The sequence below is a fragment of the Maniola jurtina genome, chromosome 13 (genome assembly GCF_905333055.1).
Source record: "Maniola jurtina chromosome 13, ilManJurt1.1, whole genome shotgun sequence".
Taxonomy (NCBI): Eukaryota; Metazoa; Arthropoda; class Insecta; order Lepidoptera; family Nymphalidae; genus Maniola; species Maniola jurtina.
In genome coordinates this window covers 13,461,150-13,488,039 of record NC_060041.1, presented here as the reverse complement: position 1 = coordinate 13,488,039, position 26,890 = coordinate 13,461,150, and the positions used below count along the sequence as shown (strand labels likewise).

The 26,890-nt window shown below is 38.4% G+C and overlaps 1 protein-coding gene across 6 annotated transcripts; it reads left to right on the top strand.

Moving 5' to 3' along the window:
• The first annotated feature begins 996 nt into the window (after window positions 1-996).
• Window positions 997-26,182, top strand: LOC123870783 (RNA-binding protein 26). Of its 6 annotated transcripts, none has more exons than XM_045914202.1 (25): window positions 997-1,230; window positions 4,113-4,231; window positions 4,714-4,857; window positions 5,324-5,448; window positions 6,440-6,508; window positions 7,225-7,331; window positions 8,446-8,538; window positions 9,559-9,705; window positions 10,507-10,604; window positions 11,585-11,698; window positions 12,282-12,408; window positions 13,097-13,188; window positions 13,715-13,848; window positions 14,487-14,618; window positions 14,856-14,999; window positions 15,465-15,621; window positions 16,159-16,277; window positions 17,378-17,422; window positions 20,255-20,338; window positions 20,802-20,905; window positions 21,468-21,494; window positions 22,008-22,161; window positions 22,451-22,579; window positions 23,133-23,225; window positions 23,332-26,182. In XM_045914202.1, exons 1-25 carry the CDS (start codon window positions 1,172-1,174, stop codon window positions 23,413-23,415), a joined length of 2,700 nt encoding a protein of 899 aa, XP_045770158.1. In that variant the 5' UTR covers window positions 997-1,171; the 3' UTR covers window positions 23,416-26,182. The 6 variants fall into 6 exon arrangements, with proteins under 6 accessions (XP_045770158.1, XP_045770157.1, XP_045770160.1 ...); XM_045914201.1 differs by having other exon boundaries at window positions 15,453-15,621; XM_045914204.1 differs by lacking the exon at window positions 21,468-21,494 and having other exon boundaries at window positions 7,225-7,322.
• Window positions 26,183-26,890: the final 708 nt, after the last annotated feature.

Below are 26,890 nucleotides of genomic sequence, written 5' to 3'. Positions count from 1 at the left end.
TTCGTTATTTTTCACACCTGTTTCATCTTGATGATTGTATTTCTCTCTGTCTGTTCGTTACACAGATCACTGTTCGTTACAGCTAAGCATTATTCAGCCGATTAAATTAAAATCATGTTGAAACTTTGTACACTTGTTGTTGGTATCATCATCATACAATAGATGGCACGCGAATCGCATGGCAAGGCATGGTTCAGAACTTTAGCAAGATAATTTTTATTTTATAATTTAAAAGACAATACTGATAGTATGTAGGAAACTATTTCGTACTTCGGACATAGTTCGGTATTTATTTTTCATTTTTTAAATAAAATAAATAATTGTTGCCAAGCACAATATCATATTAATTTTTTTTAAACTGGCAACATCTGTAGCTTACCGTAGTGATGGTCATTGATGGTTTTTCGTTAACGTAACTAGACCGTTAATTTTCATACATCATTTTATTGATAGATAGCCAGCTGAATTCATCAAGTAGTTAACGTGGTAACTACTATTCCATTGAAGTTTTGTTTAGAATTCATTATTAAAGAAAATATTTTAAAATAATAGATTTATCAAATACATATATGACATAAATTGATTATTAACATCACGCTGTACAGAAGCATACTGATAAACGACAAATATTTTTCAATTTTTTTTTATTAAATTGTTATCCCGCAGAAATCAATTTAATTTTTATATCAAAAACTTGAAAAATGTTTATCGTTTATGCCTTGTAACATGATTGATCGCATATAGTACAGCATGACGTTAAAAATAAATTATATTGAAAATAAATAAAAATCATTTCTGTTATTTAATTATTTTCTTTAATAATGAATTCTAACTCTATAAACTAGCGCTACACAATGCATCGCATGATGTTATTCACATCATTTTATTACTCTACAGTCCAAGAGCTTAATGATGATATAGACGGTCACACGTTTACACAAGTTAACGTTAAATAACGTCCAATTCCAATGTTCGGCACATCACTAGTCGCTACAAATTTGACTTGACAACTGTCGGACGTGCACGAGAAAAAAATAAAAGTTTTAAAAGTGATTCGCAAGTGATATTTGTGTGATTTAATATATTTATATGGCGATTAATTTATTTTAAGTTCGTGTTAAGTGTTTTGTACATAGATATTATTGTGAACTGTGTAATTTGTTTACACAAAATGATAATTGAAAACCCAGACGCTTTTAAATCTTGGTTGACGTCCATATTGGAACCTCTGTAAGTTTTCAGCCATATTTATTTTATAATCACATTTTCATGCGATTTCGAGAATAGAGTAATTACTTTCAACTTGATTAGGAGTAAATTTAGAATTTAATTTTCTATCTGATTCTTAGGGTTAGCCAAAAAAATATGTCCAGGTGTCAAGTTTCAATTTCGTAATACCTACCACTTGCTTTCTTCCTTTAGAAAAGATAGAACACTGAACTTTGTTTTGATTAATTAAATTAGATGGCTATTTAATTTTACAGTTAGCCAATTAAAAATACCTTTTGTTAGACATTAAATTAACTGATATGTAATTATGGTTTAGCAATCATAACCTTATCTCTTGATAGTCAACTTTGGTACTTGAGACAGTTTTTTTAGGGAATGTGACAAAAATTTAGTTAGTTACAGACTTAAACATAAGATACACCAAACTTAATTCATATATGTTATTAAAGTCGATGTAAACAATATAATATCATGCCTAAAATATCAATTTACTTTTCTGCTTTTATAATTGCCATTAAAATCTTATCTTCTTGTTTGAAATAAGAAAATTATGTTATTAACAAACTCTTACAGCCTTCAAAGATAATCAATAAGTAATTGGTCTTTTTTAGTAATAAGGGCTGATAACTTCTTTAGACAACTTATTAATAAGGGATTTAACATGGATGGATGCATGATGTCACAATGTGATAAATGCAATTTTCATTCTAGCCAATACAATAGAATTAACATATTTTTTGTTCAAATTGACTTTTACAAGTACTTTTGAATGATCAAATGCTTCTGTCACTGCTTCAGAATGTGTTCGTGCCGAGAAGAACCAGCAAGAGACTGACGGTTGCTCTTTTCAAAGATTCGGTTTACAATAATATTATGTGCAGTCCAGCACATTGTGCAGACTCAATAGTGAGAGTGACACTAATCTCACCTTTTGAGCCTCGATAGCTCAACGGTTGAGGAGCAGACTGAATTCCGAAAGGTCTGCAGTTCAAACCCCACCCGTTGCACTATTGTCGTACCCACTCTTGGCACAAGCTTTACACTTAATTGGAGGGGAAAGGGGAGCATTAGTTATGATTAGCATGGCTAATATTTTTTTAAAAAAAGCCCAATTGACCAACATCTCGATTTTCATCATTTGACATCACATTCTGCATCAAAAACTTCTTGCTTTGCAAATGGTTTATCTTCTGCAGCCGTTTTGCTAGAAGTAGGCTAATCCCAAAAAATAGTGTTTGTTGCCAAAAAAAGGGTTTATTTAGAAAAACTGATATTTCTACAAAAGTATACTATATAGAACCAAGGTTTTTAGTTTGGTCTCAAAATGCATCTTTGTTAACAATAAAATATCAGTTTTTTTTAGTTTCCATGTTTTTGTATTGATAACTCAAAAAGTAATTTTTGGTCTTGACCACAATTTAGCAAAAGGACTGCAGTCTAGTACATCAATAAAGTTGGTTTTATATAATTTTTTCATAGTCCCTGTCGTAGATTTATATTTGAAAAATGACCAGCTGAGTGTATATCTATATTTATTCAAAGTATGAGGTAACAGTGGAGGTTCCTCTCAAAATAGATGTTTTGATTCTGTACTGTAGTAACCAAGCTGTGAGTCAGTGGCTATTTTTAGTGTTAACTAAACTCATCTGTTGCAATAATTGTTAATCTTTGTAATAAATAGTTAGTAATCATCTTCATCAACCCATTGCCAGCTCACTACTGAGTACAGGTTCCCCCTCAGAATGAGAAGGGTTTGTCAATAGTCCACCACACTGGCCAAGTGCAGATTGGTAGACTTTACACACCTTTGAGAACATTATGGAGAACTCTATTAGAACTTTGTACAGTTGTTGTGGACACATGCTGAAAGTTTCTGACATAGTACCAATATCCTACAATAAGTCCCGAATGAATTAACCCTATATTTTAAAAGACAGTGCAATGCATACCATGCATTAGGTATTTGGAAAATATAAACATTAAGTAAAGATACACAGGCACTTTAGTATGGAAACCATACTCACAACAGTAGACACAAGCAAAATTAACAGTATGCATTTCATATACAGCTCTGATCTACACTGACATAGGTCATGTTGTTGTGGGTCATGGGAATCATTAAAAAAATTCTTTTTTGGACCTTGAAAGAAAAACCGATTGTTTTTTTTTTAATGTTTAATAACTTTTTCCCCCATTAATTTTGAATGAAATGAATATAGAGAAAAGTTACAATATTATCTTTGATTTAAAACTATTTTGGTTCATCAAAGCAGGTCAACTATGGGGGATGACCTTTTTTGTAATAGTTGTCAACCCCAAGAAGTACCTACTACAGAAGTAATCATTTGTAGGGAAAATATCTCTCAAACTGTTCATTAATTTTAATAAATTAATCAAAGAATCAAAATCACAAAAAAATATCAAAACCACTTAGAGATGACGCTCATTACAACTTTTACACTTCTTATCACAGTTGCTAAATAAATATTGTTATCTAATATTGTGTATGTGGTAATTTATTTTGTCGTAACTGTGTGTTTAAAGCTATGTAAGTGACATAACTTTAAAATTATTGAGAAACATGCAACTATTGTTCAATTGATAGAAAAATTTATCTAATATACAAAGTTAGAGACATGAGGAGGGTGGAATTCTGCATGAATGTGTCAATATTGAAAGGTTAAGAGAGTGATACATCAGTAGAAGGCATCAAAAACCAAACCAATCTTTTTGACTATTAGGTTAGTTGGTTAACCAACGACCAGTAGCAGACAGACCTGCTATGATTAGCTGAGATATATTATGTGCCATTTAAAAATAAGATGTCTTTTTCTGCGCAGGTACATTGGCGTAACTAAAGAGTGAATTTTGATTTGTTTCAGATGTGACGCGGACCCGGCTGCTCTCGCCAAGTATGTGTACGCGCTGGTGAAGAAAGACAAGCCACTAGACGAGCTGCGGGACGGCATGCTGGACCAGCTTGATGTATTTCTGCAGCACGGTAAGCCATGTCTACAAAGCCAAGATGTGTCATCTTCCCTGACTGTACCTCACATTGAGCATTATTTCATCACATCATGACCAACCTATTGCCGAGCCACTACTGAGCACGGGTCTCCTTTTAGAATGCCAAGGCCTCTTACACTGGCCCAGTGCGGATTAGCAAATTTCATAAACCTTTGATAACATTATGGAGAACTCTTAGGCATGCAAGTTTCCTCACGATGTTTTCCTTTACCGTTAAAGCAAGTGAATTTAATTGCTTGAAACACATATCAAAAGTGAGAGGTGAGTGCTCGAGATGGAACCTCTAGAGTCTAGACCATTAGGTCTGGGAATCTCTGGTCTAGAGTATCACCGCTGTCCTTCGCCGTAGGTATATATCTTGGACCACTTGACCAAGTGATCTTGGTCTGGTCAGAATCCTTTTCCCTGACAACTATGAACTAGGCCCTATTCTTATGGAACCTTTTATCTTTTCAGAGACAAGACCCTTTGTAGACATGCTGTTCAAATCTCTGGAAACACAGGAGTACTTGAAGGCCTCTGTGGAGGAAGAGAAGAAGCAGCCTTCTCCGCCACCAGAACCCACTGAGCTGGAGAAGGAACCTGAGAATGAAAACCATGGTAGGAATCTTTATTCTCAAGTAATGCATAAAGAAGGTCTCCTTCAAAAAAATTGGTACAGTACTACCACCATAGACAATACACTAATACCGACTACCACTTTTATAAGTTGCATAGACAAAATTCATTTGCCCATAAAGTGCAACCTAACATCAACTAAAACCGAATGTACACCAATGAAATACAGATCTTATTGATTGAAGAACAACAGAGACTCATGCTATCCCTCCAGTATCGGAATAAAGCATATTACATTGATTGTGAAATTTTGTGTGGTGTAACGTGTATTGACTATGTTGCTTGCTTTTCCTGCTTCTGAAGTAGTGGGAGGGCGGGCGGTGCATATTCGAATGGTGCACGTTGTACCATGCAGATTATAGGGAATTAAGCTTGTGGTTTCTTGTATATCATAGACTATGGTTCTATCTAACCTAGTTGAGTTTTAGCTTATCTGTATTTGTTCCAGTGCCACCATTGCCCCCGGCGGAGAAACCACCTATACGGGCGCGCGTGGAAAGCGGCAACGGCGCTCACCGAGTAGTGGTGCCGCGCTCCAGGCCGCACCCTCCCCACGAACAGACACTAGTGAAGGTACTGTATCAGCTATGCTTCAGCCAAATTGGATATGGAAGGCCCTTCTCCCGCGAAGCTATAGACAAGCGACTCGAGTATTGTACGCGTATCCGACTAGTCACTCGTCAGTAGCCTTTTTTTTTTTTTTTTTTCTCGTGAGGAAAATCCGTCATGGATACCACCGACCACGGGGGAGCACGGTGATTATGTCGGACTCCTACCGACTAAAAACCTCACGAAGTTCCATCCCACCGCTAATGACGGAGCACAAGGGACCGGAAACACCTCGTTACTCCGCCAGCGGATATCCGCCGTAGCAGACCCACCACTGGGACACTAGGTGCCCCCAAACACCTAGTTAGAGGCATGCCGGAACCACAGCACGCCAACCAACCCGAGGACCACACTGTGAGCGACGGACCACCCCGTGTCCATCACCCACAGGTCCTCTCGAGGGCTAGGGTTCGCGGGAAGGGCGATCCCCTTTCCACGTTCCCTATCCTCAACATCTCCCTCGCCCGTCACCAAACCGGACAGGCGAGAGACCGGTGGGGCAGCTAGTGACTGGATGGGTGATGAAGCCCCATCACCAACCACCCAACACAGCCACACCCTCCGCTCCTGGGGCTATGCCCCATGGGTGCGTCTACTGCGCCCTCTGCTAGAGATACTCAGAGGGACGCGCGGACAACACCCCCTCCCCGCCAGGTCAATTAGCCATGGCCAACAATATCCCATGAAGAGAAATCGTTAACCATGTTACCAGGGTACACCGGCCCAAGCGCTGCTGCTACCTGCAACACTCGGGCACACGAGGAGGTTACCTGGCTGGTACTCGTCAGTAGCCTATCCTAACCATATCCTATTTGGCTCAAATATAACTAGTTAGGTGGAGTGGAGTTATTGCATAGTATCTTTTTTGATAACTTACTACAGTTGAAATTGATATAACTATCCTAATGAGACCTAATGCTAAATCACATGATTTGAAGAAACTTTTGTATTACAGCTTCTACCTACTGAACTGCTGGAAGAACCAGTGGAGCCGCCCAGGAGGAGAGAACGAAGAACTGACTCAGTATGTACATTACTTATCAGTTTTCGAATGTGACATGGATACACTAAGTCTCACTAAGACATGAAATGAACTTTACATCGAAATAATTTATTTAGTACATTAATGGAAGCAGTGATCGCCTAGTGGTTAAGTCATTGGCTTCCTATTTAGGAAGTCTGGGGTTTGACCTCGAGTTAGCAAGCAAATAACCTGCCAAAACAATCTGTACGACAGATTATTTTGACCGTTTCGGCGCTTATAAGCGCTTCGATCGACCGACGCGGAGGACGTGAATGCCGGAAATCTTATGGCGCGCATGCTGTCGAGCGAAGACGCCTGGCTAAGATATAGCCAAATGCTGAGGGCTACCATGATGCGAAGGGAGGAGAAAGAAAAAGAAGAAGATAGAGATTTAGGAGGTCAGCATGATGTAATGCCACGCAGTTCCGTGCTCACGTTGGCAGACTTGGTGAGGTTATTTTAGTCCGTGCAAGTCGGACACACCCTGCCAGCAGGCAGATGTCCGTAGGGATTTTTTCCTCCGCCGAAGAAAAAAAAAAAAGATTGTTTTGACCGTTTTGGCAGGTTATTTGAATGGTGAGCGGCCTGTCGATCTTTTGCCCTCTGTATTGCCTATCACCCCCTATAATAGGGGTTTGAAAGTTGTGGAGTCCACGCGGACGAAGTCACGGGTATAAGCTAACGAGTATGTGTCTGAGCTCGATATATCGTTCCAGTTGCGCGACAAGGAGGAGCGGCGGCGACGTCGTTCGCGCTCGTGGGAGCGGCGCGCGCGGCCGCGGCGCGTCATGCGGGACGGCGAACACGAACGGAGGTGCGCCAGGTAACATCGCCGTACTAACACTACTAACTAGTGATGGGCAGGACTGACTAATTTTAAATCATTTCCATTCAAAGAAAAGTGAATTTCCGCATTATGATTTATTTTTATTTTTATAAAAAGAATATTTACCCCTTTTTATCATGACTTACGTTCCCCTTTCCCCTCCAACTAAGCGTAAACCTTGTGCTCGGAGTGGGTACGACAATAGTGCAACGGGTGGGGTTTGAAACGCCGACCTTTCGGATTTCAGTCCGCTCCTATAACCGTTGAGCTATTGAGTATTAAGGCTATAAATAATAAGTAAGATTGTAAGTGCGGAAATTCGCTTTTCGCTAAACAAAGCTAACTGTTGTTTGCTATTAATTGAACTGCATAGATGTATTTTTCTTTTTAATCTCTTTCTAACACGCCGTGATGCGAGTGTTCTCGCTCGCGCGCTCTTTAGCTTAACTTAATGACCGTGCGTACGCGAAATGGAAACAGTAGAATTGATAAATTATAATTTTACCATATAGATACTTCACGTCACTATTGAAATTGTTCCTTCAAACATGTTCTCATCAATTTTTATGAAACTTCATAAGCGGACAGTCGTCAAAAAGGCCTTAGTAGCGTGCCGCAGATATTCGGTACTCAATACTACTTAACAGGCGCGGATTCAAACATCAAAAAAGGTTGTGGGCCTAGCGCGAGTCGCAGTATGAATTCGCTCATGATAACATAGTTCATTACTACAAAAGAAATGTTTACAAAATTTAAAATGACGCCCTGATCAAGATTTTGTACAGTGTATAAACGTGGGCAAAGCCTGCAATGAACACTAGTTTTATAAACCTGTAAAATGTTAGATCTATACACTCAATAAAAATAACAAAAGTAAATGTGTCTTTGTTTGTACAACACAGTGTTACAAAACTCTTAAACTAATGTAACTAAACCGATTTTGATCATTTTTTTATAACTTTAAAGCCGACCGTAAAAGTATGACGTTACAAGTCTATTAGGGTTGTGGGCATGCCCATCGTGCCCACCACGGGTGATCCGCGCTTGCCACTGAAAGGAAAATTCATGAGAGTGCGGGCGAATGAGGTGAAAGAGCAACGGTTTGTTACAGAAGGCCGCCGTCGCGGTCGCCGTCGCCGCGCGGCCGCTATCGCAACAGAAGCCCGCCGCCCGTCGTTGCGGACAGACATACTAGCCGCTCTAGGTAACATTACATCTTTCTTTGAGCGTCTACATAGTATGAACTGGTTTATTCCGCGACTTCGACTGCGTGGATTTTTTTTTAAATCCCATTCTAAATATTCAAAATTCCCTTGTAAAGATCTACAGCAAAAAAATACTCATCATCATCATCATCATTATCAATGCAATATCTTGTAAGAACTTCCACAAGTCCACGTGGATTTAGGTTTTTCAAAATCCCTTGTGAATTTTTTGACTTACTGGGTAAAAACTGAAAAGTATTTCATGTTCTCTCCAAGGTGAAAGATATCTTGGTGCCAAGTTTAATTTTATTTCAAAATCATATTTGAAGCTTTTTAAAAAAACTGCTAATAACTAACTAAGCATTTAACACTCAATTTGGAATGGCCTTTTCTAGCTTACTGCGATTAAGTGCAATAGCAAAATTATATTACCCTCATAAACAATTTCACCCTTACCACTTGGGTGCTTGGTATACTCCAACCACCCGTTGTTCCAGTTTTTTTTTTCAAACAGTTGTAGAACCAACCACCCTTCGGTGGTGTTCCCACTAGATTTCAACTTCAACATGGGGTTATTCAAGGGGCAGATCAACAAATTCTTGAAAGCATCAACTCATTGGCTGTTCCTCTGGTGCTGCAAATGTTCATGAGTGGCGGTAATCACTTGACATGAAATTACCTGCCTGCTCGTTTGCTCGCTAGTTTTATTAGATTTTTTAATAAAAATAGCGAGATTTGTATTGCTAACTAGTTTGTTAAATAGCCCACTATGTGGTGATAGTTAGTCATTTAGGGCACCTCTAACTTTTCCGGGCATGTGTGCATTTTAAGCAATCTGTACCTATCACTTGCTGTAATAATGAAGGAAAACATCGTTAGGAAACCTGCACGCTTGAAAACTCTCCAATATTTTACCTACACTCAGTAAAGGTTCAATGATAGGTTGTTCATGATGAATCTATTTTTATAACAGTATTGATATTTCGCGTAGTTAATTTATGTCGTAAATTTTTCTGCAGATCAAGATCCCCACCAGGCCCGATGCGCGATCGTGAACTGGAGAGGGAAAGGGACAGATTACGCGTACCGCGTGAGATGGAAAGAGACAGGATGTCGCGCGACAGAGAACATAGAGACAGAATCTCGCGATCCAGAGATAGGGATCGGTGAGATATCTTTATGCTTTCACAATAAGTATTTCCTTTTATAAAATAAAATGCATCCTACTAAATGGTTCTTTGCCTGTGCCTAATGCTTTGTTTTAGTGGTCTAAAACCATCTTCGCATTATTGCCTTTCTAATGAAACCGGTTTGGGGAATATCAGATGGTTTCAAAGTGTATAAGGGACATAGGTAGAAACATTTTTAGTGTTCTATATATTAAGATACTAGCTGATGACCGCGATGGCGTACGCGTGGATTTAGGTTTTTGAAATGCCGTGAAAACTCTTTGATATTGCGGGATAAAAAGTTGCCTATGTCAATTTCCGGGATTTCTGTCTATTACCTCGTAACCAAATTTCATATAAATTGGTTAAACGGATGGATCTTTAAGAATTCCATGGGAACTCTGATTTTCTGGGATAAAAAGTAGCCTTTGTCCGTCCCCGGAATGTAAACTAACTCTGTACCAAATTGTATCAAAATCGGTTAAACTGTTGCGCCGTGAAAAGCTAGCAGACAGATAGACACACATAGGCATTTATAATATACTAGAGGATGCCCGCAGCTTCGCCCGCCTGGATTTCGGTTTTTTAAATCCCGCAGGAACTCTTTGATTTTCCGGGATAAAAAGTAGCCTATGTCCTTCCCCGGGATGTAGCCCATGTCTGTACCAAATTTCATCAAAATCGGTTCCAAATTTCATCAAAATCGGTTCAGCGGTTGGGCCGTGAAAACGTAGCAGACAGACAGACAGACAGACTTTCGCATTTATAATATTAAGTATGGATTATGATTGTTTGTAGGTCACGTGAGAGATCGCGCGACCGCTCGATGTCCCCGCACGGCGACACGCGGCTGGAGCACACCGACCCCTTCAAGAGGAGGTGTAGAGATTTCGATGGTGAGTGCATTTCCATTGATTAATTACTAATATCAGACTGAAAATAAAGCTAACAATAGCATATAGCATTTTTCTTTATGACAAGACCTCCCTTCATGGCAAATTTCAAGATTGTAGTTCATCATGTAGGAAGTAAGTTTAAGGTTTTAATAATAAAGTTTATTTCAGACCATTATACATAGTTCATATTTATGTGTTAGTAACATTATTTACTTAATCCTATATTAGTAGCTAAACCTAAATCAAAGTGTTAGTAACGATAACTTAAAAACTATGTTAGTACTTACTAACTATAAATTTTGATCATGGTCAGTCAGTAAGACTAAGTAGGAAATACGTTTTGAGAAGCTGTATGTTTTACCATATTAAAAAGCCAATTGCAGCCAAGCGCTAGTCTATAAATAAATAAAAACCAGCCAAGTGCGAGTTAGACTCGCGCACTGAGGGTTCCGTACTCGGGTATTTTTTTCAACATTTTGCACGATAAATCAAAAACTATTGTACATAAAAATAAATAAAAATCTGTTTTAGGATGTACAGGTAAAGCCCTTTCATATGATACCCCACTTGGTATAGTTATCTTATTTTGAAAATTGAAACACATTTTAATTTTTTTTTAATGATGTAACCACAAATTTGCGGTTTTCAGATTTATTCCTGTATCTGTGCTATAAGACCTACCTACCTGCCTTTCATGATTCTAGGACAACGGGAAGTATCCTATAGGTTTCTTGACAGACAGACAGACAGACAACAAAGTAATCCTATAAGGGTTCCGATTTTCCTTTTGAAGTACGGAAACCTAAAAACACTGTGCGCTGAATGTGTTGCATTGGAAAATATACAAAGCATGAAATACAAAGCCGATTTGACACTGTCGGAAGATGGTGCGTATATTGCGCTGTAAATTCTGTGCAATATAGTGCCAGCCAACATCCCTAACATGGAATCCAGTATCAATCGTGCCATTTTGTTAACAGTGAAAGGCTACTGCATGCGCGGAGACCTCTGCGAGTGGGACCACGGGGTTGACCCGGTGGTGTTGGAGGATGCTACGCTCACCAGGGTGCTAGCCATACCCCCGCCTGTGCCTGGTAAGTTATCTTACTTTTTAAAAAACATTTAAAGGATTTTTGGAAGGATTTTAAAACACACACACGTATTCACGGTCACGCTGATTGTTATGGAAGAGCGAAGCCTTCTGACACAGGAGTGTCAGAACGCCTAAAAGAAGGCTTCTCTCTTACAGTTATTTGAAATACACTATGTTTATTGTGTTTTTTGCTTTTATTGTTATGCAGGTGCAAATGTTTTAAGGGACTTCGTCTGTGTTGGCGTTTGCTGGCGCGCGTGCTGTGCCTTTTTGGAGTGTTTTTTTTTTTTTTGTTAGAAGTGGTCGGTATTTGTGTTAGTTGGTGTTTTTTGGTGGTGGAACTGACTGGGAAGCGCTCTAAAAGAGTGCCGCGCGTGTGTCGGCGAGCGCCGGCACAAATGAAGTCCGTACTTATGTAGTTTCCCTAAGTTGTAAATAACTACAAACTTGACATTGGATTTTAAGTTTTATATTATCACCGCAACAAAAGTCACAGGTTACTCTTCTACTGTACGTATTCGAGATATAGTAGTCTCGCTACTCTCGCTCTTATGGTTCCTTGTATTTCATGATGATTGTTGCAGAGTACAACCCGGCGGCTCCCGACATCTGGGGCGGAGGAGTAGTGAGCGGGTTCGCGCCGCCCTCCATACCGCACCTGCCGCACATGCCTCACCACTTAGCGCCCAGAGAACTCGTCCCCATACCCAGGTATGTAGCAGATACATTGCGATGATTTGCGCAGCCGCTTATGACTGATTAAGGACGGTAATTGTGTTATTACCTAACATAGGTTCGACGAAGCCATCTAGACAGAACAATCGTGCGGTAACCAGTTACCAGCGTCCTGGGACCTCCATAGTAATACCGGGACATTCACCACGGTATCAAAGGCGTCTGACTCTTGTATCTCCTTATACTGTGTCCTTAATCCATACTACTTCTTCTATATTATAAATGCGAAAGTGTGTCTGTCTGTCTGTCTGTCTGTCTGTCTGCTACCTTTTCACGGTCCAACAGTTTAACCGATTTTGACGAAATTTGGTGCAGGGTTAGCTTATATCCTGGCGATGGACATAGGCTACTTTTTATACCGGAAAATCAAATAGTTGCCATGGGATCTTTGAAAACCGAAATCCACGCGGACGAAGATATGAACTTTCAATGAGAACTTGAAAACAGATTTGGGTATTTTCCAAAGTGTATTCGCGGTGCCTTTTTCTCCCGCCGCGAGATTTCTTTTTGAATTTATCATAAGAATAGAATCTTAAGAATGTAATGTGTTAAGTTAAGATAGATCGTAGTTTTATTAGGCTATTATGGATCTGGCATAATCACATAGTGCCTAAAAGATCCAAAAAAAAATCTGAATAAAAAAAAATGAACTTGTTTTGCACAGAGTGCGCCACGAGCCTCCCATGGGCGCCACGATGCCGCCCGCGCCGCGGCACCCCGCGCCGATGAAGAAAAACTTCGACTACAACCGGCTTGGTAAGATGCCTGTAGATGATGACATCGCATGTTACGTTCCACCAGTCTATTACGCTGCATTACTAAAATTGATAGCTAATCCCATTTAACAAAATTATTTCAACTCCTTATCCATACCAATATTATTCATGCAAAAGTGTGTCTATCTGTTGGCTTTTCCCAGCCCAACAGTATAACCGATTTTGATGTACGCTTACATCCTTTGGCGGACATAGGCTTACTTTTTATCCCGAAAAAGCAAAGGGATTTTTATAAAAACCTAAATCCATGCTGACCAAGTCGCGGGCATCATCTAGTATTTTTTGAAATATATAAAAGGAAAAGCTGAATGACTGACTGACTGATTTATTAACGCACAGCTCAAACGACTGGACGGATATGCCTGGACTATAATTATGACGTAGATATCTGCTAAGAAAAGGTTTTTAAAAATTCAATCCCTAAGGGGTTAAAATAGGGGTTCGGAATTTGTGTAGCCCATGCGGACAAAGTTGCGGGTATTAACTAGTGCTTGATACATCCGCAGGTCCCTCAAGGCCTTCCATCCGTCACAACACTGCCAACTGTTCGCTGGAAGTGAAGAAGGTGCCGCCCGGCCTCAACGACATCACACATCTCAACAACCACTTCTGCAAGTTTGGCAAGATTGTCAACATTCAGGTAAGGCCCCTTACAAGGCCTCCTCTCTCCTAAAAATTTTTCTTTTCTTACACTAGCATGTGTGATATCATTCAGCATTCTTTAGAGCTCATTGAGTAGAGTACGAATATTTTTTTATCTTAAAAAATAAAGTAGTGGGGGCCGTCAAAATTGTCAATTTTAGACCATTTTTGTGACAGGGTCTATCTCCAAAACTAAACTAGTTAGGAATATGAAATTTCGGAATATCATGTACCGTATTTAAACAACAAATACTGAAAACAAGTATTTATGAAATAGTTTGTTAGCTGTGATCAAAACAAACGAACATTTTTGCGTTTCAGCCAAAATATGATGTTTATAAATATGTACGGGACCCTAAAAGAGCGAGGCCCGACTCGCACTTGGCCTGTTTTTTAACACTAGTAAATCGTACTAATTAGTAGTTACACTTAAGTACGAGATTTTCGATTCTTCAAAACAAACTTCCAAATTTAAGTGGGGATTAAGCCATTTTAATCACAAGAATTCTATGGAATCTCGTAAATACATTAGTTTAATCTCCACTTAATTTTTTTAATTTCTTTCTAATAACTTAGCGTAAATTACTAATTACATTTAATGACTATAATCAACTAATTGGTGTAAATTGTGTGTAGGTTTGCTACGAGGGTGACCCCGAGGGTGCTTTAATTACGTTCTCAAACCCAACGGAGGCGAACGTGGCGTACAAAAGTACTGAAGCGGTGCTCAACAACAGATTCATCAAGGTCTTCTGGCACAACCCTGAGGTGAGCCAGCACAATATTATTATATACAATATATTAAACTACTAAATAATATTCTGTGTATTGTATGTTAGTACTATCCAATACGACTAGCTTCTCCTTTCACTAAAGGTTGCCTGGTGGAGATTGCTCTGAGCAATAAGGCCGCCTTTGCATACATTTGTGTTTAATTTTTAGTTTCCTTGTAATTTTATGTTTTGTGTGCAATAAAGTTTTCTATCTTTCTGTCTATTATCACAGAATAAACAAGAGAACACAGCGCCCGGCGGTCAGCAGGCGAACAAGCCGACAGACAGAAATGCGCACCTCATGTCTCACAACAAGGTGCTGATCAACATGGACAACATCAAGGCCACCGCCGACAACAAGCAGAACGCTGAGAAGGTGAGTGACTAATGACTATCATCACCATCAACCCATCGCAGGCCCAATACTGAGTATGGATCTTTTTTTAGAATAAGAAGGGTTTTGGTCATCACGCTTGAGGTTGAACATAATATGTCTGTTCAGTCAACAATGCGTCGCTAATGCCCGCAATGCATAAATTTTTCCTACTTAGCGCTAGTGCTTCCGAAGCATCCTTGTGAGGAGGGCTTATGCCATAATCTGCCACACTGGCCAAGTGTGGATTGGCAGACTTCACACTTGAGAACATAATGGAGAACTCTACGGTATGCAGATTTCCTCACGATGTTTTCCTTGACCATTAAAGAAAAGTGATATTTGATCGCTTAAAATGCACATAACTTCATCCTGACCCGTATAATATAACAGGTGTCTATCATTTTTTTTTTAATAAACAACTTCTATTCAGAGTAAATTGTATTTTTTATCCAGCTAGCATTGCAGCTAGCCAAAGAGACAGCAAACGGCCAGGAGCCGATAAAAGAACCAGTGAAAAAAGTAGACACAAGCAAACAAGTACAAGAAATGCATCGACGCGCGCAAGCCTTGCTGCAGACCCAGCTGACGCAACAGAAGCTGCTCATAGAGCGCCTCGAGACAGGTAATGTACCTTCTGAGATGGTTATGTAACTTCTGAGATGGTTATGTACCTTCTGAGATGGTTATGTACCTTCTGAGATGGTTGTGTACCTTCTGAGATGGTTATGTACCGTTTGAAACAGGCGATGTACCATTTGAAACTTGTTATTTACAATTTTAAACAGGTAATGTATCTTATGAACTAGATTTATGTACCACTAGCTGATGCCCGCGACTATACTACGAGATTTTTAAAAATCCCGTGGGAACTCATTGATTTTCAGTGTCCAGTAGTTTTTGCGTGAAATAATAACAAACTTGCATTCATACATACAAACTTTCGCGTTTATAATATTAGTAGGATTTGAGACTAGTTTGAGATTAGTTGGATTTGTAGGATTTTAACTATTATTATTAGTCATTATTGGAACCCCGTTAGGAGGGCCCAGCAATTTTCAGTTAAGCAGGGAGATGGTGCTGCATTAATGGTCAAAATATTAAACAAAAAAAAATTCAAATGGTTGAGCCACTGAACCTTTAAAGTATCTTATTTTTCCAGGCAACGGCACGGAGCAACAGAAGGCTGCTCTGATGGAAGCCATCAACGCTTCGCAAGAAGGCATCGAGAAGCTGAGGAAAGAACTAGTCGCGTACAACGGCATGGCCAAACAGATGCAGGTCAGTCTATACTCTGTACGCTTGTCTATGGTATATATAGTTCGTGACAGATCGACATGGCAATCGGAATGGGGTCGCTCCACCTCATACACTGGTTGCCATGTTGACATTTTCTAGTCATTAGGGATGTTCTGTAACCAACAGCCTCTGTTTAAGATCATACGTTAACGCTTCGATACTCGAAAATTGAGCTAAATGGACGAATTGCTAAATGGAATGGATGAAAGAATAATGTACCTTAGCTGCCTTGTTTAAAAGTTCAAATTCGTCCATAACACTACAGTCAAAGTTACACGCGGAAAGCTTGCGAAATTAAAATCGGTGGTTCTGAATTTTAGAAATTAAATCTTGTATCTATGGTCCATTTTAGTCTGACTTTAGTCCGTTTCGAATTTTAACAATGTTGATGAGATGTGAAACCTCATACTAAGTATTACTGGTCAGGGACAATGCAATCAAAGATGGAAATGTGCTGACTTAGAAGGGATATCCCAGTTTTAGGGTGCGTGTTTCCACTGACGCGGAGCTGGGTGGAGTGGAGCGGAGCGGACCATGAATTAGCCAATCCTAGCATCAGTGGAAACTGTGAGTGAAGCAGAGCGAACTTATAAAAAAAATATGTGAACACGCGGCCCCGAGCCGGAAAGAACGGAATCGGGCAAGTTTGCACGAAGCGATGGGTAGCGGGACGGTGTGGCGTGGTGGACAGGGTAGACTCTGTCACTAACATTGACTGATCGAAACACAGCTCGATGCAACTCTAATCTGCTCAGCTCAGCTTAGCTCCACTCTGCCCCGCTCCGCTTCAAATCAAATTCAAAATATTTTTATTCAATTAAACTTTTACAAGTACTTTTGAATCGTCAAAAGCATCTACCAATGGAAACACTTGCCACTTTTCAGTGTTGCTCTCCGCTCCACTTCACCCAGCTCCGCGTCAGTGCAAACTCACCCTTATAACCATAACCGAACAGACCAATGAATAAAATATTCCAACAAATTGATAAACACTCCTATAAAACACAATTTTTCTTTACATTTTTTTCGTCTAAAACATACTAAATTCCAAAATGAACTAAACGAAATATTAAAAATGACAGGACGAGTCCGTCTCAAGATCGCTGTCTCGCCTCCACCTCCACCAGGTACTGAGCGTTGCGTGCGCATGTCGCATGCATGTGCATATAAATATATTCACTATATGCACATGTCTTAATATATGTACATGTTTTGGTGCACGTAACTCATATACCCGTTTCGCACTACAATGTTGGGTACCTACATATTTAACTTATTTGGTTACTTACCGGTTTCCATGTGACATTTAACTTATTTGGTTGCTTTAAATTGGGTTCGATAATGTCATGTAATAAATTGATTTAACTCCACTATACTCCATCTGTGGAAAGAAATAAATACATATAAGGCTCTCTCTGTTACGTTATCCCATACAAATGATAGAGACAAAATTTTTTGTCTCTCTCATTTGTATGGGATTATGTAACACAGAGAGTGCAATACTATCTTCTTCTCGCGGGTAGAGTATAGTTTCTCGCAGCGACAAGAGCTATCAAAGAAAAGTCGCTCAGCGACGCTCTCTCGGCGGTCAAAGCACTCGTGCAGGGATTAATTAATTTGTGACGGGCGATTACTCGTCCGTCGCACACGCATACTCACTCGTTCATAACCCAGCGACAAAACTAATACAACTACAAACTCGCTTCTCGTTACCCGCCAACTTGTTTCTAGGTTTTTGCTCAACTTGTTTCTCGCTAATCGTCGGCGGTCGGACAGCTAAAAACGATATTATTTACCTTCGTTTGAATAGATGCACACTTTGTTTCACATTCTAATTGAAAATATTAAGCATGTTTTTTTTGTGTCATTGCTGTTATGTTTTTTTTTTTGTTCTATGTGGCGTGTTTTCCTATAGCTTATGCGTTAATCTTTTTAAGCTTTTTTTTTGGTTTAATTCTTTTTACTCAAGTCACACCACAAACAAAACATTTTTTTAAGTAACGTTATCTTATATCCAAGATAAAAATTAACCATATATAAATGCACCGTAGTCTAAGCAATTTTGCCATTTCAATCTTGGAATTAAAGAGCCTGTCTATAAAACCTTACATATCTTGTTTAAAAAAAACTCAAGCAATTTATTTATTTATACTTAAAACACAAAATAAGCATATCGACAAACATACAAGGATCTTAATCTGATAGCTGCAGCGTGCAAAGGCGGTCTTATCGCTAAAGCGATCTCTTCCAGACAACTTTTGAAGAAAGGAATCACGAAGCACGAAAACTCAAACCATCTTCAACGCATGCGCATCGCAACGTTCATTTTTTTATTCACTTCACTATATTTTGCTACATCTTCATGTAGGCTTTGACTTGAGTTGATATTTTAATGTAACTAAATTTTTTAAAAGTATTTGCTAGAGCAGTTTGTAAATTGCGTACATTACATTCATTAGTAGGTATTTTACATTTTATTTAGTTGCTTTGTAAATAGATATAAAAGATTTTTGTAGTTATGTAAATAAATAAAATATACGAGTGTGTGATTTCGAATTAACTGCATTTTGGGTTAGCAAAACTTAAGAACTCAATGAAATGCTAAATAATTTCCAAAAATGATTTTTTAAAACAGATATTTTTCATATTCTAATTTGTGGCAAAACCATGAAAAATAATCATTTTTCATTATTGTTTCTTTAAAACTAAAAGTATCACTTAAATAAAATTAAAATTCATTTTAATCTTTCCATCAAAACCTATGGAGGTGAAAGTAATTGTGACTAACTCTGTTGTACACAAGCTCTAGACTAAATGACATCAAAATGTAATGCTATCCTTTTACGCAGGGAGCTTTACTAAGCTAAGCTCTCTGCGGGAGATAATGGAAATAAATACACGATACGGATAAACACGGGAAAAAAAATACGAAAATTCATGGACGCAAACGGGCAAAATTATCATCCTGCAAACTATAGCCACATTGACTGCCACTAAAAGAATAGAATAATACCATCACATGTTGGTGTAACACAGTTATAGGTGGTGTTGGAGCTGTTTATGTAGATCTGTCAACATTCATCACCATTCACCATTCATCACCATTTTTTTTTAAAGAATATAAGCCATGTTAAATGACTAATATTCCCCTTTCCTCTCCAACTAAGCGTCAGGCTTGTGCTAGGAGTAGGTACGACAGTAGTGCAACGGGCGGGGTTTGAACCGTCGACCTTTTCGGTTTTCAGTCCACTCCTTTACCGGTTGAGCTATTGAGGCTCTAATCCATTATTCATTATTTACCATTATTCATAATTAGTTTGCCATTATTCAGGGTGAACCCCATTTCACCGGAGCGATCGCTTTTCATCAGCTGCGTGCCTTTTTAGGGTTCCGTATCCGGAAGGGGACCCTATTATTAAAGCTTCCGCTGTACATCCGTCCGTCCGTCTGTCTGTCGGCGGGCTGTATCTCGTGAACCGTAACAGCCCTTTCCCACTTGTCGGCTGTCGGGTCCGGATTTTAATCGGATGTTCCAGTGACAGAACATTTTGACACAAAATCGGTTTCAGACAAGTGTGAATAGCTTCATATAAAATGTTCTGCCGCTGGAACATCCGATTAAAATCTGGGTCCGACAGACAACAAATGGGCTGTAGAGAGATGATATTTTCACAGAATGTGTACCTACCTATTCATATTGCCTCTATGACAGAAATATGAAACGAAATCTATCAAAACGTTATTCCACGGATAAAAGTTATTTGACGATTGTAAAATCGGGCCTTAAGCAATTAAATATAACTAATATTGTTTTGTCCATCTCATATAAAACGGTTAAGGCCTGTACATTTCCGCATTTGTCTTGTGTGTACATGTCTAATAACCTTTGTATAGTGTATACTAACTTGAAATGTACATAAATGATACAATATGTAGATAACTAACATGTTTGTCCGTAGGCGAACGCCAAGAAACCCAAAACACCGCAGGAAGCGCAAAAGGAAATATTGGACGCTGAATTGGATATTATTACAAAACAACAGGTTAGTTTAGTCCTACTATAATGTAATAAACGCGAAAGTTTGTATGTATAGATGAATGTTTATTACTCTTTCACGCAATACTACTGGATGGATTTTGCTGGGATTGAAAATAGATTATACCCTGGATTAACAAATAGGCTACTCTTTATCCCGGAAAATCAATGAGTTCCCACGGGATTTTTAAAAACCTATATCCATGGGAACGAAGTCGCGGGCATCCGCTAGTACATAATAATTTTAGGAAATATAACTCCGAAGGATAATCAAAACAAAAGGACAATGTGTTAGTAGTTATTCGTAAGATAATGAAGTAATGGGGATAATTAATTACATAAATCGTCAAAACAGTCATTGCCCTTAATTTACCCTTAATTTTACACTTTATACGCGCTTCTGCATACAAACGTATTCGACTTGGAGCAACCATGGAGAGCACTCTTAATGAAATATGACTCATCAACAGGAGGGACAAGATGTAACGGAACTGGCTCGGAAGATCGCGGAGATGCGGCGACAGATGGCGCTGCAGTTCCCCACGCACGCCGGCATTCGACGACCGCACTCGAGGTAACGACGCCAAATAGAACCGCTCCCTAAATCCCTTACTCCTTGATATCACCATCATTATCTTCAGCAGATAGACGTCTACTGGACATAGGTCTCTTCTAGGGGCTTCCGCAAGCCACGTCCTTACACCGCCGCCACCCAGCAACTAGTTTGATGGGGTCATCCAATGTGTGTGTGTGTGTGTGCTTTCCAGTGTGTGTGTTTGTGTGCTTTCCAGTCCACTATGCCGCCATGCTGTTGGTTCGTCAATCAACCTTTTACTTCCCGCGCTAAAATATCCTCTATCTTATACAAATAAAATAAAAATAAAATCTTCTTCCATTGTTGTCCTGAGTTCGGTTTACCTGACGCCAACTTTTTATGTACTTGAATCCTTTTTCAAGTGTGGGTCAACGTTATAAAGAGATCCTACAAACAAAATCTTTTTCTAGAGTCAAAAGTTTAAGCTGTATGGTAACATTATTTTAAGTCACTTAGTGTCTGCCTTTCAAACTATTAATGATATTTTGCAAGACAAATGTAACGAAAGTTTTTAATGCTAACAAAACGTTTTGTTTTCAAGCTATCGTATAGTGAAACGAAAACTTAGGTAAGACATTTATGCGGACTTTTTTGTTCTGTATTCTTGATGTGTAGAAACTGATAGAAAGCGATTAGGGGTTTGGGTTTAGTAAAAACATTCCTGGGCTTACATCTCAGACTTCATCGTCATTTAACAACGACAGGCGAGATTGCAGTATAGGGGTTACTTGTCATGAAAAACAAAGTCTGTGTTTATCCGTTGCATATATGTAAAAGAAGTGAAACTTCTTTTTTATATTCAGAACACGCTTAAAACAAGGGCATTTTTATTTTTTGGTAACAGTTCCTTTTAGACTGCAGAAATGTCCAGACAATATGGGCAATTACTTTGACAAAACAAATGATCATTTTCTTGTAAAAAGTTAGTTATCATTTAATCTATAGAAAATGATGATCTCATACTTAAAAACTAAAACTAACGTGGCATTGCTTGGGCAGCATTGCCCATGTGAGTAAGCGAGACAGTATAGCTTCACTTGTCGGATGTCCTGCGCTAACTCACGTATTGTTTTGTCGTCAGGGGTGGTCGCTTCAACTCGGCGATGCGCTACACGCGCGGCGGGCTGGCCGCCAAGGGGTTCAGCGTCAACCAGTCGGTGGACCACCGGCCCCGAGCGCTGCTCGTGTCCGGCTTCGAGCCCGAGGAGCTGGACGCGCTGCAGGCGCACTTTGCCGTGAGTACATACTTTACACGTCATCGTCACCATCATCATCAAACTGAGTGAGCTCGCTACACTCGCGTCAGACTGACCAAGGTGTCAATCAGTCGGTGGACCACTGGCCTCGAGCTTCACCTACTCTACTACGGATATCGGTGACCCGCTTCGCTCACCACCTTTCAGGACCTCCTTCGCGAGGCATTGACGGTTAAATAGCGATTACACGTTATTTTGCCGATTAAAGCTAATAAAGTACCACTAATGGCATACGGGACACTTTCACTAAACATTGTGTTTATTGCAGCAATTTGGTGAGATCACCGCCAAGGAAGTGAACCTCTCAGTGCCAGAGTTGGTGGTGCAGTACCGAGCGCGCGCGCACGCCGAGCAAGCTCTGCTGAGGGCGAGGAACTACAACGACAGGACGCTCTCCGTGAGTCAAACAGACACATACGCACTCCCACGCACACGCACTTACTCCCACGCACACGCACTCACTCTCATACACACGCACTCACTCTCGCGCACATAGACACACACACATACATCCGCTGAATATCGCTGAGTAACGAAATCCAAATGTATAAAACCGTAGTTCGGGTCCTCGATGAAATGATAGACGTATTCTGCTTAATAACGTTTATTTGTCTCGGACACTATTATTCATACACATTTTAATTTACTCTTTATAGATTTGTTTCTTAAGTTCCATTACTACACTACACACTATATGAAATATTTAAACGTTTCGTTTCACTATTTATACACCAAGTAAGAACTCGTGATCTACGTAAAATCACAATCATAAATCTGTGTTCACCTGTATTCACTCGTGTTCGCCCGTATTCACTCTTGTTCACTTATTTATATTCAATCGTGTTTGTGTAAATTTTCTCGTGTTCACTTGTGTTCTCGTGTATTCAATCATGTTCACTTGTATTCATTCTTGTTCACTCATACTCACTAGTGTTCACTTATATTCCCAGATAACATGGGTGACGAATAACAAGGCGCTAAGCGCTGCGCCCGCGCACAACGGTGCGACCAACAATGCTGCGCCCGAAAACAAGGAAGTACAGGTAATTATTGAGGGTAGTTAGACTGCTAACATCATAACCTTTTGCCTTTGCTGTAGTCGGGTAACAAAAGCACGGCTAGGTCATTAAAGATGTAACTTTTCCATAGACGCCGCAGGAGTTATCCGAAGACGCGCTTCTCCGTTTCGACGAGGAGGAAGAAGACGAAGAAGACCGCTCCTGGAGACGTTGACCTTTGACTCTCGCTGGCGACGCTGGCGGTGCTACTTTTGCTACTCACACTACTGCTACTACCTGCTGCCTGCAGATTAGCATAAGTTACGTCATAAGTGCTACTGGTCTCTTTATTAATATGAATAACGTTAATTTAGTTAGTAGCAAAAGTAGCGATAGGTAGTCGAAACTTAATTTCGGAATATGTATAGCATTTTTAAGGGCCGATTTTTCAGTCGCTTAACAAATTTCAACTAACAATAAGTTGGACATTTTGACGGATTTACATTAAAAAACTGTGATAATGTCTAATTTATTCCTATAGGTAAATATTTGGCGACTGCAAATTCGGTCCTAATATGAGTAAACCTTTAGGGTAATAAGTACTGGAAAAATCTTATAACTATATATATATCTTTATAGATTTAAAGATTTTTGCTGGCTACTTTCGCTGCTATTACAAATTGCTTAATTCAGGTTAATTTAACGTACTTCGGATATTTTTTAATATTAATATCGTTAATTTAGTAGCAAAAGTAGCGATATGTAGTCGAAAGTTAATTTCGTTTAGCATTTTTAATATGAATAAACCTTTAGCGTAATAACTACTGGAGAAGTTGATTTTTGATTTTCGCTGGCTACTTTTGCTGCTATTACAAATTCGTTCTACGTTCAGGTACAATCAAATTCTACCTACGTCATAAATTCTACTGGTCAAAGTGTATAACGTCAAATTAGTAGCAAAAGTAGCAATGTGGATTTTAAAAGTATTTACCAATTAAAGCTCACTATATGAAATATCCTAGAAAACTTGATTTATATATTTATTTATTTTACACTCATTTTTTATATTCCGTGGCAATCGATTATTGTTATTATAAATTAAAATTTATTAATTTAATGTTGTTACTTTTGCTACTTCTACCATGTTATTACAATGCTACTAGCGATCCAAATATCTATCAATCTATACATAATCTGTCGATAAGCTACTTAGCATGTTGCTATTTGTCGCAGTTTTCTAAATGTAATGAAATATATTTATTTGCTGAATATGAGTTCAGTACATAATGTTCAAAATAATATATAACTAAGAATAAGCGACCTTCATATTCTACTACATAAGCATGCAAATATTCAATGCTAATCAGGGAAAACGATCTCTTTCAATAAATTATAACAATCATAAAAATAAGTAACAATCAATTTTTTTACAAATAACGACATTGCTATTTGCAAGTAACTTTATCGAAAGTTTACATATAATATATTGATTATTAATTTTGGCCATAAGCAACAATTTACTTGATCATACTAACACACGGAATAAGACAAATATAAATTACTCAGATGCTTTCTACGCCATTGATTCTACTTCTTACAACTATGCTATTAAACTCGAAGATTGCAATACAATAGGTGTCAAAATATTAAAAAGCTATTTTACTTTAGGATAATTTTATCTAATCCTAATAACTCAAGTCGTCATAAATACTACTAAGAAAAATCTATCAAACTATTAAACATAATATATTCGTACAAATATTAAGTAGATGTCGTGAAAAATAAATATGTATAGTGTCATATCGGAATCATTAAATTAATGTATAGAAAAGATAGGCTTAACTTTTTAGTAGAATTTAAGACGCGGGCAATAAGCTATCGCTATAAATGCTATTTCTACTAACGCTAACCGCGCATTATACCACTCATCGAACGCAACACGTTATCCAGATTGGACTTTGAAATAACCGATTAAAATGGCGAAAATAAAACTCAGGACCGAAAAAACCGGTCTTACAATCAGGGGAAATATGCATGTGGTTTATTTAAATTGAATTCAAGTAAGTAGGTATTTCTTTTTTTTTTTAATGGAAATCATAAAATTAATCTAAACCATCCATTTTATTTAAACAAACACTTCATGATTATATAATTTAATAAATAGTCCAAATAATGCATGAGAATTTTCAAACTGTATCATTGGTTGTAATGAAAATTACACCATCCATGTCAGCCAATCAGGATCGTTCGATTTTGTGTGACGTCAGCATACGTACACGATATTATTATCATTACGCCTCAAAATGGCGGCGTTAAAAACTTCTGAATCTAATCACAGATAAATAACTATGGTGTAAGTAAATTAACATATAAAAAATACATGCATTTCCCTATTTTAATGTTCTCGTATAGTTATCGTTTATTTATGTACAAGCGATAAAGATAGGTAAACTGGGCAGGCATATTGTCTGAAAAAAAAGTCAAGTCAAAGTTTTTCAGAAAATACGTCCAATTGAGTATCAACAATTTATACCTCGGCGAAGCAATAGTAGAATATATGTGATTATGTCTATACGTTTACACGTTTGATTATGATTATGTATACATGTTTGATTACGTGTATGCTACACGTTTGCATAATATAATAAACGCAAATGTACCACTTGCCACATAAGCGCGATATCACAAATTATTTGCTGAATCCCGTTGGTGGTTCTACCATTCGAGGCTCGAGCCATCGCCAACGGTGACTTTGCAGCGAAAAAATAGAAAACGGTTAAGTACGACTCGGATTAGCACATGAGGGGTTCCGTACCATTTTACAAGAAATAACACTATTTTTTCTAAATTTTCATTCATAAAATTTGATGTTTTGTCATAACGACAATAAATACACATTCCGTGAAAATTTCAACTCCACCAATTACGGTTCACGAGATACAGTCCGCTGACAGACAGATGGAATGACAGCGGAAGTTTAGTAATAAGGTCCCATTGGCATCCTTTGCGTACGGAACCCTAAGAAGCGAAATATTTCTACACTTATGTGATTGTTACGTAATAGCATTTTATTTTTCTTTTCTGCGAGCTAGAAGTAGTAATTTATTTACTCGTATATTACTATAGGGATAAAAATAAGTGGCATAAATGAATTGATAAAAACTAGAATTCAAATTAATTTACTTCAAAGCTTATGGAGCTTACAGTCATAATATTAACTAATATAAAGCCCTAAACAATTGAATGCACTAGATAATTTAATAGTATAGTAAAAAGATGGCGATTATTATTATATTTAACTTACAATTTGATAGTGAGATAGAATATCACAATAAAAAAGAGCGTGGGCGCAATTTTTTTTTTTGTTTTAAATGTAATACAGAAAAAAATATAGCGAAACGGAGCTCCGCCATAACGAAAAAAAAATGTTTCAAAGTACCTTTTAAATGAGAAAATTAGGAGAAGGTGAATTCCCTATCCATTCTAATATTATAAATGCGAAAATGTGTCTGTTTGTCTATCTATCGGTAACCTTTTCACGGCCCATCTTCTCAACCAAAACTTAGGTACTACTAATAATAATAACCCAATATAAAATGAGCGAAGCGAGCACGAAATTTTGATACAATATTCCCAAAAAAAAAAAGGTAAATGCAAGCAGTATGCAAAATAGTTTATCTTTGCTTTAGATTTCGCCTTTTTGTATGAAT

What these genes read in the sequence shown, in the direction of transcription:
- LOC123870783 (XM_045914201.1), top strand. Translation starts at nt 1,172, where the DNA reads ATGATAATTGAAAACCCAGACGCTTTTAAATCTTGGTTGACGTCCATA. An exon ending in AGACATACTAGCCGCTCTAG is followed by an intron (nt 8,539 to 9,558) that starts GTAACATTACAT and finishes ATTTTTCTGCAG; the next exon opens with ATCAAGATCCCCACCAGGCC. An exon ending in CGCTGCAGGCGCACTTTGCC is followed by an intron (nt 22,162 to 22,450) that starts GTGAGTACATAC and finishes TGTTTATTGCAG; the next exon opens with CAATTTGGTGAGATCACCGC.